Here is a 15,755-nt window from a genome sequence, read left to right on the forward strand (position 1 = left end):
CTGTGGGACGTTTGAGTAAGCTTCTTAGAGCAATGATGTCATCAGCTGAATGGGGCAAGACTGTTAGCTTTTTTTCACTAAAATCTGGAAAAAGATGTTTGTTGGCATCCTAGGCTTGGAATTTGCAAGCTTATTCATGTCAGACAAATCGTTTAACCTTTCTAAAATTCATAGTTGTTATATTTAAAAAGGGGGAGACAGCTATGTGAGAGTGCTGGCTAACTATAAAATACTTCATCAGTGTTGTTTGATTTATTTTTGGAGTATACTTCCTTTTGTCACACTGCCCACAAAGATGTAACATGTAAGACGAAAAACAGGAAAAATGTGTTGTTATTACTGTAATACTTCATGTAAAGTTGGAATGTTGCAATGCATGTATAATTACTCTTACTTTCATTTCTAATAGAATATCCATGTTTTAGCAACCTCTTTTCATGAAGATGTGTTCCTCTTAAGCATGTCTGTAACATCTTATATTTATACAGACTTTTGTTGAAAAGGCTTTCAGTGTTAAGTCCAAGCTTTCTACAGCATTAGTCAGTGCCTTTTTTTTATTGCCATATTGTAAATCTGTGCAGACACACATTCAGATAGCTTGCTTACTCATTACCTGTGCTACCTCTGTCAAAAATTCAAAGGGAGAAAAAGCCTACCTTTTGTGATTGATTGAAGTGAAGGACAGTGGTGCTGTCTGAATTTGAGACCTGCCAGGAAGCACATCTTATTACTCAGTTTTGAGCTGTCTGGATGTGTGTGGTTTTTTTTTTTTCTGATGCACACACATCTCTTAATAGCACTCTGAATGTTTCAGAAATAAAATAATAGAGTTACACAGAAAAGATCTGGCCGGTACCAAGACTGAGAAAGAAAGGAAGAAAGAGAAAAATGACTCAAGGACAACAGCAGCCACCCTGATGCAGGATGACAGTCGTACACAGCGTGAATAACAGCCTCTCAAGCAGCCACAGTGCTGGCTGGGACTGTCGGGAGGGAGAAAAGAGACTTCAGAGACAATGCAGTGCAGGGCAAAGTTCTAGGCTGATGGGTGTTGGTATAGTCTTAGTTTGATAAGTCAGGATGAGGAAAGGAAAGCAGCCACACAGAATGGCTTTTGTGTCCTAATTCACCGAGACATACAGCATTTGCTGCCTCCTCTGTATGATGTATTATGGCCATCTTCCAGCTGCTGCATGTCTAACAAAAGCTGACTTGGACCTGCTCACCTGCTAGGGTGGTGTCCGTGAGCCACACCTGTTACAGTTTACACATGAAGTTACCAGTGTTTCCTGTGGATTCCAGCTTGTGTCGCAAACTGCAGGCAACCTTCATGGACATCAGTCGGAGTCATCCCATCACTCTTCTGGCTTCCCATAAGCTAACATTTCTCCTCGCTTATCACTTCAGACATAATGCCTCTACTTCTGCCTCAGATTTTAAAGGCAGTACCTCTTTTTAAATAAATTCATTGGTATTGCACCAGAGAGGATCATCACACATTTTAACTAGTTTCTTCTTTTTTAAGATTTATTATTTATATTGGAGAATCAGATTTCCAAAGAGAAGGAGAGATAGAAAGATCTTCCGTCCATTGGTTTACTCCCCAAGTCACTGCAACAGCCAGAGCCCACCCAATCCAAAGCCAGGAGCCTCTTCTGGGTCTCCCACATGGGTGCAGGGTCCCAAAGCTGTGGACCACCCTCTATTGTCTTCCCAGGCCATAAGCAGGGAGCTGGATGAACTCGTGCCCATGTTGGATCCTGGTGTGGGCAAGGCAAGGAATTCAACCACCAGGCTACCACAATGGGTCCATCACTACCATTTCTTAATTTGAGTCTTGGATATATGCCCAAAAGAAATTAAGTGTTAATGCCACACAAATGCAAACCAAGGGACTCTTCCTTGGCATGGTGGCACAGCCAGATCCAGGTCTAACCTCATAAGCAAGATCATCCGTACGTGACTTGGTTGTTCTGACAGGCTCCCTACATGCAAACGTCTAGAAGTAGGAGGGTAGCGTTAGTGAATGACACTTAGATATGCACAGAGGGAGGATTATGAAGCGGACTAGCCCCAAATCTGCCTTTTCTAGTAGTCACATCAATACCTGCCCAACCGCAAGATTAATAGTGAAGCAGTGCTGTTATTATTGAAGTTACTCCTAATGTAAACTTCATTTCTCATATTTTCATTGTAAGCAGTAACAGTGCTCTACATACCAGACGCAATTCCTACATATGTCAAATATAATGGTAGAAATGCTTCATAAAGCATACAATATTGCTTTAAGATTAAGTAATGGAGCCCAGGGTGATCACCTAGTGGCTAAAGTCCTCGCCTTGCACATGCCTGGATCCCATATAGGTGCCGGTTCATATCCCAACTGCTCCACCTCCCTTCCAACTCCCTGCTTGTAGCCTGGGAAAGCAGTAGAGGACAACTCAAAGCCTTGGGACGCTGCACCCACATGGGAGACCTGGAAGAAGCTCCTGGCACCTGGCTTCATATAGCTCAACTCCTGTCATTGCGGCTGGTTGGGAAGTGAATCAGCAGATGGGAGATCTTTCTCTCTGTCTCTCCTTCTCTCTGAGAATCTGACTTTCCAATAAAAATGAATAAATCTTAAAAAATTAAGTGATGACATTCTGTATTCAATGTGTTCATTAAATAAGCTGGTAAAGATTGGGAAGACTGACAGTGCTCAGATGAATTCAGAGGGTATCGTGGGTGTAGCAGCATGGAAGAGACAAATGTCATTGCCGCAGAATGACTGAAGGAGCATTGAGTTGGTGCTTCATGTCATCTGTTACCCAGGTCTTACAGAGGAAGCTTGCAACCCTCCAAGTGTGTAGCCACAACGGCTGGAGCTGAGCTGATCCGAAGGCAAGAGTCCACATGGGTGCAGGGTCCCAAGGCTTTGGGCCATCCTCTTCTGCTTTTCTGGTACATACAAGGCGAGGACTTCAGCCACTAGACTACTGCACCAGGCATACAACAATGTATTTTTAAGAATTTATCCTGGGCCCAGCGCGGTGGCGCAAGTGGTTAAGGTGCTCGCCTTGCACGCCTGGGATCCCATATGGGCGCCAGTTCTAATCCCGGCAGCCCCGCTTCCCTTCCAGCTCCCTGCCTGTGGCCCGGGAAAGCAGTTGAGGACAGCCCAAAGCTTTGGGACCCTGCACCCGCCTGGGAGACCCAGAGGAGGCTCCTGGCTTCGGGTCGGCATAGCATCAGCCGTTGCGTTCACTTGGGGAGTGAATCATCGGACGGAAGATCTTCCTCTCTGTCTCTCCTCTCCGTATATCTGCCTTTCCAATAAAAATAATAATAAAAATAATAAGAATTTATCCTAAAGAAACAGTCAGATAAGGGTGAAAATAAATGAGATTAGGTATTACATTAAAGAATTATAGCAGACTTTACAAAGGTATATTTTAACATTTAAATGAAAGGAGACTTGTTTATAGCTTATTAAGCAAATTAAGAGTCAATATGAAAAAAAGTCAATATGCACATTTTGTAAATAGATTTGTAGAGATATTGAATGTTAATTTACACTATTACCACTTATTTACAGTTGGATCATTTATAGAACTTTTTTTACTTTTATCTTAGTTTTATGAATTTCTTCAACTCATATTGTCTATGAAATTAATTATAATATGTGATATTCTGTGAAAAGACTTAGGGTAATATTTTTGCTAGAGTAAACTCTAAATCAGGTTTAACTATTTTTATTCTGAATTGCTTTTTGTATTTGGTTTATCTTGAGTTGTAGAAATGTAAACAACAGTGATGTTAATTTGAATGAAACTGTTAGAATAGAGAAAAATTAAGTCTCAAGATTCCTTGTCTTCTTGAAGCTAGATTGTTGCCTCCCTTGTAGAATTTTCTGCTGTTTGTTAAACTGCCAAAGAAATCAGAGTGCAGTTTAAACTTCAAATAAAAATAGGATTATGAGAGAAGGAATAGTTTTAAAAAGAAAAAAATAAAACTTCCAATTCTAAATATTTTGCCATAGAAAGTATATTGAATTACAATGAGCATGCAGGAATATAGTTAATTCCTTCTTCCAGATATTTAGTATTTTCAAAGTGAGAAGTTACTGATAGTGGAATGTTTGACCATCCAAAACATAGATCGTTTTGATTGAAACAATAGGAGGTGTCTCAGGTTGGGAAACACAAAAGAAGGAATTCTTGTTTTCTCCCTCATCATCTTCCATCATTTCTTATTCTCGTGCTGTGACTTCCTCTCCTTTCCATTCTGTTCACAAATGGATATTGGTGGGAAATACACGAAGTGCAAAGTGACTTTTACCTGCTGTGCTGCAGACAGAATCGACAATTCAGAAATGCCCTCTAGGTGTCTCTCCCCTTCTCACTCTCTCTGGAGGAAGCTAAGATGTCATAGGATCCTCCTAGGAGGGGGCAGGTGAAAGCCAGTCTGTAAGAAACCCAAAAAACACCATGGACTTCGTTGTCTGCCTACTCAGTGCTTGCAAAATAACCTTTTATAATAAACCACCAAACTTTCAAGACAGGCAAACTTATCTGGTGAGGCGAAACGGAGCAAGAGTTTGAAAGAAATCCATCCAGCCCATTGAATGAGGCTGTTGTGTATGATGTTAACCCCTGGTACATTCATTCAGCCCCTAGTTTCCACGGCATTCTGCAGCAGGCAATATGCAGACACATGGATAGAAGCAAGCCAAGAACACATTTCTCTTTTTCCTCCCTGGAAGCTGTCTAGCTGATAAAGGAAATAACCATACAAAACATTACAATTTTCACTATGTACTAGGACAAATAGTCATCAGTATGAATGACTTTTAAATCGCAATTGTATGGCGATCCCATGACTAATTTTGGTAAGTGCTGATTAAACAAAGTTGCAGATTTCTTTGTGAAATATTTTAATTAATATAGCTTGATATATGTGAAATATTTTCATAAATATTTTTTCTTAATATGCTTTGAATCTTCAAGATGGTCACGTAATTTGTTTTGTCTTAAAAGGATTTTAAATGTTTACTCCATTTTCTTACTGCATTTCAAAGGATAAGTGTTACTTGAATATTTTGGAAACTGTTGGCAGTCATCTTTAATCAGAATTACTCCACAAAAGGGAATATTAATCATACCACAATTGATTTTTATTCATTTTAACAGGACTTCAATATATTTTCTATTAAACTAATAAGGGAGCTATAAAATATGCAAACTGGAAATCCTTTGAACAAGGAAAGAAGAGTTATCAAATTAGCCTGTATTAGAATTTTCAGATTACCTCAGATGTTTCTATTCTTCTTGGATGCTTGATTCTGCAACCCAGTTTTTACTTCTGTCTTACATCTTTCTGAAATGCAGCATATGTCTTCTTTTACAGAAAGTTATTCTTATCTGCTATTTCCCAGAAGCCAATAGCCACAACCATTGAGCATGGTTTTTATGTTGGAATTTCTGAATAACCAATATTACCACTGTCTTTTGTCAATGTCAATAACATTATTATATTTTTACAACTATTTTCTGTTAAAAATTATTTCTTGAGATTTAAAATTAATTTTCTCTAATTCAAGTGACAACTAACCACTGAACATTGTCTAAACATGAATATTTGTGAAATTTTAGTAGAGATCTCTTTACAAATATTGAAATATGACTTCCCAAAATATTTAGTTGCACCTCCTTTTTCTGTCTGCTTTTCATGAAATTCTGATTTTTATACTGTTATAAAAATGTTTCCAACAAATTTTATCTTATTAGTAATAATTAGTATTACAATGATAATCATAATGTGTAACAATTGTAAATACATGATTTTACAAATCTTACAAAGAATTATTATGATTTGTCATATTCTCATATACCTGATACTTTTATATTCTGTATCATTCATTCATTCCCTCAACATGTATGCATTAAACATCAGCTATACGGGAGCTATATTCTGGCAACAGGGACACAGCATGAAAGCAGACAATACGAAAATGAGTAAATGCATCCCATTGGATGGGGACCACATGTACAAGCATATTAAATGCAAAGGGGCCTGTGGAATTTGGATAATAAACCTTTGTAGAGAGTGGTTGAACCAGAACTCTTCCATCTGAATCAGGTGCCTGTGTACAAACCAGAGGGGGATAGTGAATAAGCAGTGTGTGTGCCTAGGGGAGAGTTGCCAGGGAGAGGAGGCAACACGAGCAGAGTTCTGACTGTTGGACCATGCTTCTTGTTGGACACTAAATGGCAGGAGTGGAAGAACAAAAGAGAAGAGCAAAGTAGTTGAAGCTGGGCGATGAGGATGGGAGCCAGGCTCATATCGAGTCTTACAGACCATGTTAAAGGCTTCTGCGGTGCATTGATGTTCATCATAATAGGGTTACAACCAAGGAATGCTACAAAGTGAGTTGTATTGAAGAGGCTCACAGTAGTGTGTGGCCAGTACTCCATCAAGGAAAGAATGAGAAGAGAAGGACCAGGGAAATGACAGTGCTCAGGGAAGCCAACAGTGGCTGGGCTGGAGGCGCAGCAGAGGCAGTGAGCGTGGTCACAGTCTACCTATGTTTGGGAGGCATAGCTGACAGTAAGGTATAGGTTGATCTTACATAATCTTCAATTTTTAAAATTTCTTTAAGCATTCATAAAGTATAGTTGGCTTAGTTCTCAAGATTTATGCAAATTTGTTTCCATTTATATAGAATACAATATTTTAGTACTTCGTCTGTCAAGATCGTTAACCATAGATTCAGTGGCTGGCTTATGTTTTCAGTGTTAGTGGCTTTAAGCTGTTTATCTTATACAAGTCAGATGAGAATTCTTTGAAATATTCATAGAAAAAAATATGATAAAAACTATGAATTTCCACATTTTTTCAACAAAATAAGTTTATCTCTTAATTTCCCAGTTCAGCACATGCACTGTCCTACCCCATAGCCCTTGCCTCCTTAAACAAAATGACACCGAATACGGCTGTAGGAGATGGACTGGGTTGAAAAATCCACCCTGTTCCTGCACTGCCCGTTTGGACCTGCTGCTCTGTCTCTGCTCCTGGTCAAATCAAACAGACCAGCAGGACGGGCAGTTCTTTGTTTGGGATCACCTCATGAGCTCCCAGTATAAGTCCCTTCCCACCTTGTTTCTGGTGGAGTTCTGGCTGCTGGTGGAGTTCAGATGACCACTTGCTGAATGCCGCTGGGGTATCAGTCACTGCAACACCATCCCATTGTGTCCACTGCTTTTCCTGTGTCTGTCAGTCTCCAGGTACCCCTCTGCTGTTCGGTCCTTTTCTATTTCCTGGCATGTGCCCTCTCTGCTTCACACTGGCTAATATTTGCACATCTGTTTAAACGTGTCCTTACCCTTTTCTGCCATCTTATTCTCCCTTATGTTGGCTTTAATGATGGCAGTTACAAGACCTTTACAAATAGTGCAGTACTAGTATTGACTCAGAAGCATTATTGTAGAAGGGACTGTTCCCTTTAGACTTAACTGCAGCACATGTGCAGTTCCTTCTCAACAACTTAGAATGCTGCTTCACATAAGTAATAATGAGCACCCTCTGTAGCATTCGTTTGTGCAGAACCCTAAAATAGGAGTGTTGGGGTCTGCTCTGTGACATGGGAGCTTTGGTGCTGGCATCCCACTTAAGCACCAATTTTGGTTTCTGCCACCCTGCTTCTGCTTCAGTTGCCTGCAGATGGCCTGGAAAACGCTTTCAAATAAATAAATAGATCTTCAAAACAAATAGGGATATGTGAATAAGGTCCAAATTACCTAATATTATATTTAGCATGATTTAGTAATTAACTCAGTAAAACCGAATTTCTTTCCTTTGTGTAGCAGTCTTTATCTTAGTGAAGGATTGACTCAGGTAAGTTTCTTAAATTATAAATGAGATTGATGTATTATACTAAATGTGATATTGAATGATTAATATGTCCCTATCTCGGAATGAAATGTAACTGTAAGCCGTATTTAATATTTTTAAAGCATACAATCCAAAAACATGTTAGTTTCTAAAGGAACAAATTATTTGCTCTGCATTGGAATAAAATTCATGTAATTAAATGGTGTATTTATATTAATAAAAGGTCATATGTCAGCACGATGCAGGTAGGACTTAAAATTAATTGCTTTTATCCTAATTGACTAGTTAACAAGCATCAAACATGTCTGCATGCATACACACTTGCACATATCTATAAAGTCAGTGGGCACATCAAATAGAAATCATATTAGCAAAGAAACTGTAACTGCTTGTTTTCTTTGTTATTTCTACCATCACTATAAATGGAAATTGAAATGTGTATATTCAAACAACAAAAGCATGTTTGTGATTAAAACGTATAGAAGAGTAAACATAAGAACGCAGATGAATTGTACCTTTAAAATGCATGAAGTTTGTTCTCCTTAATAAGAAAATGAAAAGGATCAAGTGATTGATGTTAATTAATTAGCAAGTATGTTACTCATTTTGTTGATAGGTGAATACGCCTTGAAATGAATAAAAAATCAATGTTTTTCCTCTGTCAACAGACAAAAGTTACAAATTGTTTAACATTGTAGATTGTTAGTGTACAACCAGAGTTAAAATAATACCAAATAAATTCTGAGTTGTTGAATACATTTTGTGTATTCTCATTTCAGTAAAATATGTCTTTGCAGCCTTCACAGATGCTATTTATAATCTTAAAATTTACATTGATTTCATAGATATATAAAACAAAATCCTGAAATGAAACATGGCTAGTCTTTCTTCTCTGTATGTTGTTATTCTAATATTTGTTTTTATTTATTTGCATGCATAAGGAAACAAAAATAGTCATAAACCTCTAACTGTAACTCAAATTTCTATGTTTTCAATAGTAATTAAAAGTAAAGCTCCAATTTCATGGTAGGTTAATTTTCATTTGGAAGAGAAGTAGTTAAGATATTTTGGCTTCCATTCAGTTTGCTTTACTTTAGTAATTTTTCTATTCAACAGATTTAATTGCTCAAATGTTTAATACCTCTATAAGATACTTTCCACTGCCAGTCTCAAGGACTAGTCATTGTTTGGTGCAGAACTGGAAAATATTTATTGTAATCCTTTACCTTGAAGATGGTCTAAAAGAAAATGACTCCATTCCATTCATTCCAGATCAAAAGGCAAAGCCATTCATTCTGTCACTGAAAAAGTTCACTGTTATATGTGTTGTGGTCAATTTGATTTCCCCTGAATTATGTAAATTTTAGGTGAAGATATAACACATGTATGTGTGCATGTATAAAGTGTATGAAAATAAATTGCTTTTTTTTTTTCTTCAGGCCCGATGGAATTGGAACTGTTTCAATGGAAGAAAAAGAAAGATTTGAGGAGATAAAAGAGAGACTGTCTTCCCTTTTAGAAAATCAGATAAGCCATTTCAGGTGTATCTTCTACCCTTTTGTACAAGTATTTATTTTCCTTCTTTAGCTTTCATTCCCTGTTGCAGTTTATCATCTTTCTTCTGCTCAAGGGTGCCTCTCCACCCTTTGCCACCCGTTGCCTGCACAATATAATCCATGTTCTTCTATCTATAGTGTGTTTCATAGCCTGCCATTCAGTTTTCCCTCTTTCTGTGTAGCCATTCCCCTTTACTCCACTGCACCTCCTGCCTCCTGTTGTCTTTTAATCCTTGGGCAGCCCGTTGCTCAGTTCCAGTGAGTGTGGCTGCTTATCTGCACCAGACAAGAAGACCTTACTAGGTCCCGCAGTGGAGGTGTTCCTCTTTTCCTCTCTATACTCTTCACATTGCTTATGGAATGTAGTTAGAAGATATATAGCCTTTTGCACCTTCTGTGAAAACACAGCCCATAGCACCAACCAAGCACAGCTGCTTCCTCAGAGATTAAGCTAGCAATACAAAGATACATTTTCACAGTGAAACATGAATATCTTGATAGCATTTCATTTCCTTGGTTATGTTAACCCAAAGGAACTCAGTGGTTAAACCTATGTGGCTCGTGTTCCTGCAGAAACGCAGTAAAGCCACAAAAGAGAAGGGTTCGGTGCTTTTTCTTCGTTTCCTTTAGGATTTATTCATTTTTATTGGAAAGGCAGATTTAATTTTTTTCCAATTCTTTGCATCTGGAACAGAGTTTGGGGTTATTTTAGTTTGTATGCACAATAAAATTAAAACCAAAGATAAGTTCCAGAAAGAGGCATTTGCTGCTACTTGGCTTAGCTGTGGCTCTTTTGGCCACTTTGGGAATAAACCATTGGATGGAAGATCTTTCTGTCTCTCCTTGTCTCTGTAAATCTGACTTTCCAATAAAAATAAATCTTAAAGAATGTAAACACCTGTAAACACCTGACATAGGAGCTAACCATTCTGCTAGGACAATTGAGAATGTATGTCCTCCCAAAGATTTCATATCAGCATTATTCGTAACAGCCAAACTATGAAAAAAAGCCAAATAATATTAACAAATAATGAATAACTGGGTATTCTTGAATTGGAATACCACTCAGCAATAAAAAAAAAAGTAATGAACTGCTGGTACATACAGTAGTAAAAATAAATATGAAAGTTGTGCTAAGTGAGAAAAGGTAGACCCAAATGGGACGTCCCATTATTTCTCTTACTTAAAATTCTTGACATAAAAACTAATCCATTTGACAGAGGTACCTGAATAGTTGTATAGGATGAGAGGAAGTATTTAGAGATCATAATTGCCTAGATTATGAAAATATTTTCTAAGTAGCCAAGCTTAACCAAAGTTTATACCCAAATATGTATACTTTATTGCATGTAACACCTCTTTTAAAGGTCTATTTTTGGGCCTGGCACAGTAATCTAGTGGCTAAAGTCCTTGCCTGAACGAACCAGGATCCGCCAGTTGAAGTCCCAGCAGCCCCACTTCCCATCCAGCTCCTTGCTTGTGGCCCAGCAAAGCAGTCGAGGAAGGTCCAGAGCCTTGGCTTCCTGCACCTTTGTGGGAAAACTGGAAGAGGCTCCAGGCTCCTGGCTTTGGATCGGCTCAGCTCTGGCTGTTTCGGCCACTTGGAGAGTGAATCAGAGGACGGAGGATCTTCCTCTCTGTCTCTCCTCCTCTCTTTATACTTGACTTTCCAATAAAAAATAAATAAATATAAATAAATAAATAATAAAATAAAAATAAATAATTTTGTTTATTTTTAAAATTATTTACTTTCATTTTATTTGAAAGGCTAAGACAGGGAAGAAAGATCTTCCAAATGCTGATTCACTCCACAACTGCCCATACAATCAGGGTTCAGTCAGATTGATGGTGGAGGCCAGAACTCAGTTTGTGTCTTCCAAGTCAATTGGAAGGTACCCAAGTGCTTTAGCCATCATTTGCATCACCTGGTTTCTCTCTGGGTGCTCATTAGCTGGCAGGTGAATCAAAAGTAAAGCTAGGACTCAAACCAAGCATTCTGATACAGATTACAGACATCCTCAAAGACAACTTGCCTGCTGAACTAAGTGCCTGTCTTTCAAAAATGCAAAATTAAAGCTCACTGGTTTTCTTTTAAAATGGAAAATTGATAGGATATTATCTAAAATGAAAAATTGGAAACTGTAAATACTCGTGTAATATAGGGATATGAATTACCAAGTAAATCAACTAGAAGTTAGTAACATTTTTTTTTCAGCAGGTGGAAATGACTTGGGACAAGTGGAACTGACATAAAGCCTTTGTTTCATTTTTTAAAAAGCCTTATAGTATAAGTTTTCTTCTTCATACCATGCATATATGTATGTGTGTATATGTCTGCATGTGTATATATAACTTTTCTTTAAAAACATCAGTGAGTAAGAGGAAGAGTCTAATGATAAATCTAGGCAGATTCATTAGTTTGTATAAATAATTTATGAAAGTGGAACTAAGGTTGACTTCCATTTACTCAGATTAGGTATTAAATTTGGATGAATTTTATGTAACAATTGAATGTTTCCCACTTTGGTGTTACAGAACTGTCACAGTGGAAAATACCCAAAATATTTATCCTGAAAGACATAATCAAATGATCTGTTTCTTTCAAAATGTGTTTTGTGGAAATTAATTAAGCTTCCATGTTGTATTTTCTATACTTTATTGATTCAGAATTACTTGGACTCTGTAAATGTGTTGAATTACTTACACCTCGTGGGCATTTAGCCAATGCTAATCCCGAACATGCCCAGTGGGCCCTCAGAGCCCAGTGATGCTAAATGCAATCTGAGGATCAGTGACATGCCATTCATAAAGTGTGTCCCCTACAGGTTAATGGAAATAAACAATAGGAAAGACAATAGGCGGATTATGCAGATTCTCTGTAAAGATCAGGCAGGGGGATGGGAGACTACAAGAACTCAATTTGTGCTTTATTTAAATGTGGATTAAGGTTTATAGTATCCAAAATGATTAAAGATACTTTGCTAATTTGCTGATACTCTTTAAAAAAAAGTCACAGCCCAGGGAAACCTATATCAAAAGAAGTTAGTTGTGGCTTTTTTCTACGTGTATGTGTGAGGCAGGGGAGGGAAGAGGAGTGATAGAGCCACAGGATTAAGCAGAAGGTTTTTGACAGTAAATAAAATAATGTAGCATTAGAAGAAGAGTTTGAGTGAACACATCTATATAACATCCATAAAGTGGCATAAAACCAAAACTCAATCCTAGTGAAAGCTCAGCTGCTGCTTTGTTTTAGACAGAAGGAAGAAGAGGAGGGGAAGGCAGGAAGACAGGGAGGCAGGCAAAAAATTGGGGGAAACCTGTTCAGATTACAATGTGAGGAGGAATTATTCCATAATTAATTTTTCTTGAAAAATAGAGAAAAGGGGAGTTCAGCAAGGCAAGGGGACCTCTAGCAGGAAGAAATCTTTTCTTGTTCAGTACTCCTTCAGTGGAAGATAACCTGAAGAAAGAAGGAATAGTGCACCTGTTGCCACCATGTGAACTAACTTCCCAGAAGATCAACTCACTCAGACTGTTCTGATGGTTATTTATGATTATCCCATACTCTTTAGTATGAAATTATGAGAATAAAAATTCTTGGGACAAATGACCACTGATAGAAGAACTACAGACATGCATGCTGTTTGGGCAGCTTGAGGAGTTAGTGGGACGGACAGGCACATGTCAACAGAGGGTGGATCCTTTTTTGTCCTGCAAGCTTTGCCTATGACCTCCTTTTCCACAGTGCCTATAGAAAGAAATGAAAGAAACAACTTCATTTCCTCTGAGTTTGAGTAGCAATCCTGAAACAGAAATTATTATAGAATGCATATTCATTGTGTCTTCATTTACAACCCCTGAGGTCTTTTTTGTTTATTCTTTGAGTTCATGCATCATCCAATCTTTAGACATTTTTCCAGTTTACATCTTCACTATTTGAAGTGTTGAAATCATAAGGGTAGGGATAATTCGGTGAAAGTTTCCTGCGCATGTTGGTTCTATGTTAACTTTTCATAGTTCTCCAGTATGACAAGTAACAAACAAAATTATTTAGCATTATTGTGTTCTGAATGTTTGACTTTTTGTTTGTTTCTTTTGTTTTTGAAGATACTGCTTTCCCTTTGGACGACCTGAGGGAGCTCTAAAAGCTACACTTTCATTGCTTGAAAGGGTATGTTCGAACATTCTTTTGTGAATGCTGGTGTTGGTAGTGGCTGTGTATGCTCGTTATTGAACTGGGCATCCCTCACATGGTGTGACTTCCTCCCTGTGTTACATTGAAGCTCTTCCTGTATATGAGCTTCTGGCTGAGGTCTTCCCATAGCCCCCCACCCCAGTTTATCCTGACATCATGGCATCCTTTTGGGAGTCACTGTTTTACAGGAGAGAATTGTTTGCTTTTTAAATTAAAAATACTCACAGTTGTGCCTTCTTTTTAGGCTTCACAGTTGTCATTTATTAACACCCCAATTCTATTTGTTCTCAGATTCCTCTTGCCTATAATAGGAGTTTGTCGTCTTCTATTCGCAAACATTTCTTTTATCACAATGCATCCTGGAATTTATTGGCATTATTCCAGTTTGTATTACCTTAAATGAATGCTTAAGTTATAGAAATTCATTTCCCCTACTCAAATTCAAACAAGATGTGTGAATCCATACTGAAAAAAATCATTGTAATGGGAATATGTTCTCTGTTCATATCTTTTGTGGCTGTTAAGGTTAAAAGGAAACGTGTATATTTATCCATAAATTAGTTGCAGCTAATGATGGTCAATCCCTCGTCCATATAAAAAAAAAGTATTTCTATAGCTCTTGATTTTACTCTCTTACTCCCAATGTATTGCTTCAAGCACTTATTCTTGTCTATTTGCTGCTGTATTAATTTTTAATATCACACTGTTTATTAGCATCTTTATTACAAATAAAAAGGAAAAGCATTATATAGCACAAATACATCTCTGTTTCAGTGCTTAGGAAATGAAGCCTAGAACTAACAATTGGATAAAAAAAGATGTTGCATTGTAGACGGATTTCATCTGTGTGTCCTTCTCTTACCCTGATTATTGTGTATTTGATTATAGAAATATGGTAATTGTTGTATAGAATTTTTGCCATATTAAAGGCTGCATATAACCCAGGGCTTTCAAAGTATTTATTTCATACCATTCATAGTTAACATGAAATCATTAAATTGTTTGTTTTTTTTTTGAACTGCATCATTGTGAGAACCTAGTTCAGGCTCTGCATCCTGGTTTCCATGGCAGAGCCTCCTACCTGCCCCCAGCAGGGAAGAGGTCGTAATAGCAGAGATGCCCTTGTGCCCATCATTGGTAGGTGGCAGAATGAACAGTAACCTCTGTTTCAGCTGCAGTCACTAATCATGTCTTTTGCTGAATTGAAACAAATGTTAAGGACCATTTCTTCATTTTTTTAATCTCTTGACTTAAAACTCACAAAAAATAAGCAAAATCTAAATGTGACTGTTGAATACCTGATACTTTGGGGAGAAACATGAGAGGATCCATGAAACAGGGGTTAATATCCCCCATTTGGCATTTACCAGCCCTTGATCTACATTCTTGCCAGGAAACAAGATACAGTCTCCATCCCCACTCCAGATCATTGCCCAACTCCCAGGAAATATCAAATAAGGCCTGATTTATGCGCTGTTTTCACCTCTTTGGCATACATGTACACCACCTTTTAACAGCTCTTTTCTGTTATTTAAAGTTTGATACCATGGAAAGCCTAAAAGCTTTATAGTATTTGATAAGGAATTAAATCATCTTAGACTTGTACTTTAGTAATAATCATGTATAAAATAATCATATTTGATGCTTGCATATTTTTAGTAAATGCCAAATGATTTTCCAAGTTGTGTGTCAGAATATTACAGAGAATAATTGCGTTTGATTAGAGAAGAATTTTTTAAATAATCTATTTTGCTGTTTTCGAAACAGGAAATCTTGCCCTACAAAATTTTTAAATGTTGTCAGGGATCAAAAATGCTTGGATGAGCAAGTGAATTAGAGATCGTAATATCCTTTTGCTGAATATGACTGAGCTGACAAATTATAAGACATGAAGTAGATATTTTCTGGTTCTTCAGTATTTCTTCCAAGCTGTGGAACAGAACACTAACAAAGCATTGTTTTCTCTATAGTAATCTTGTGCAGTGTATTTCATAATTTTACCGTAAGCTAACCAAGAAAAAAATACATGGGAAGTTAGAGTTTGATTAATGGTTTTATCAAACCTTAATGTGAGCAGTTGATCATTAAACAAGTTTCAAAGTAAATTTTTAAATTAAATTAAGAATTATTCA

General features: G+C 37.4%; 1 protein-coding gene across 17 annotated transcripts in view; it reads left to right on the plus strand.

Annotated features, from left to right (window-relative positions):
• CADPS2 (calcium dependent secretion activator 2) overlaps positions 1-15,755 on the plus strand; it is a 357,764-nt gene that overhangs the window by 245,799 nt on the left and 96,210 nt on the right. For all 17 annotated transcript variants that reach the window (XM_041002127.1, XM_041002128.1, XM_041002133.1 and 14 more), the window contains 2 exons: positions 9,312-9,413; positions 13,536-13,599. In XM_041002127.1, the coding sequence (XP_040858061.1) occupies positions 9,312-9,413; positions 13,536-13,599 (166 nt within the window). The remainder of the gene's footprint in view (positions 1-9,311; positions 9,414-13,535; positions 13,600-15,755) is intronic.

Source organism: Ochotona curzoniae, unplaced genomic scaffold (genome assembly GCF_017591425.1).
Source record: "Ochotona curzoniae isolate NIBS_2020 unplaced genomic scaffold, NIBS_Ocur_1.0 scaffold_2476, whole genome shotgun sequence".
NCBI lineage: Eukaryota > Metazoa > Chordata > Mammalia > Lagomorpha > Ochotonidae > Ochotona > Ochotona curzoniae.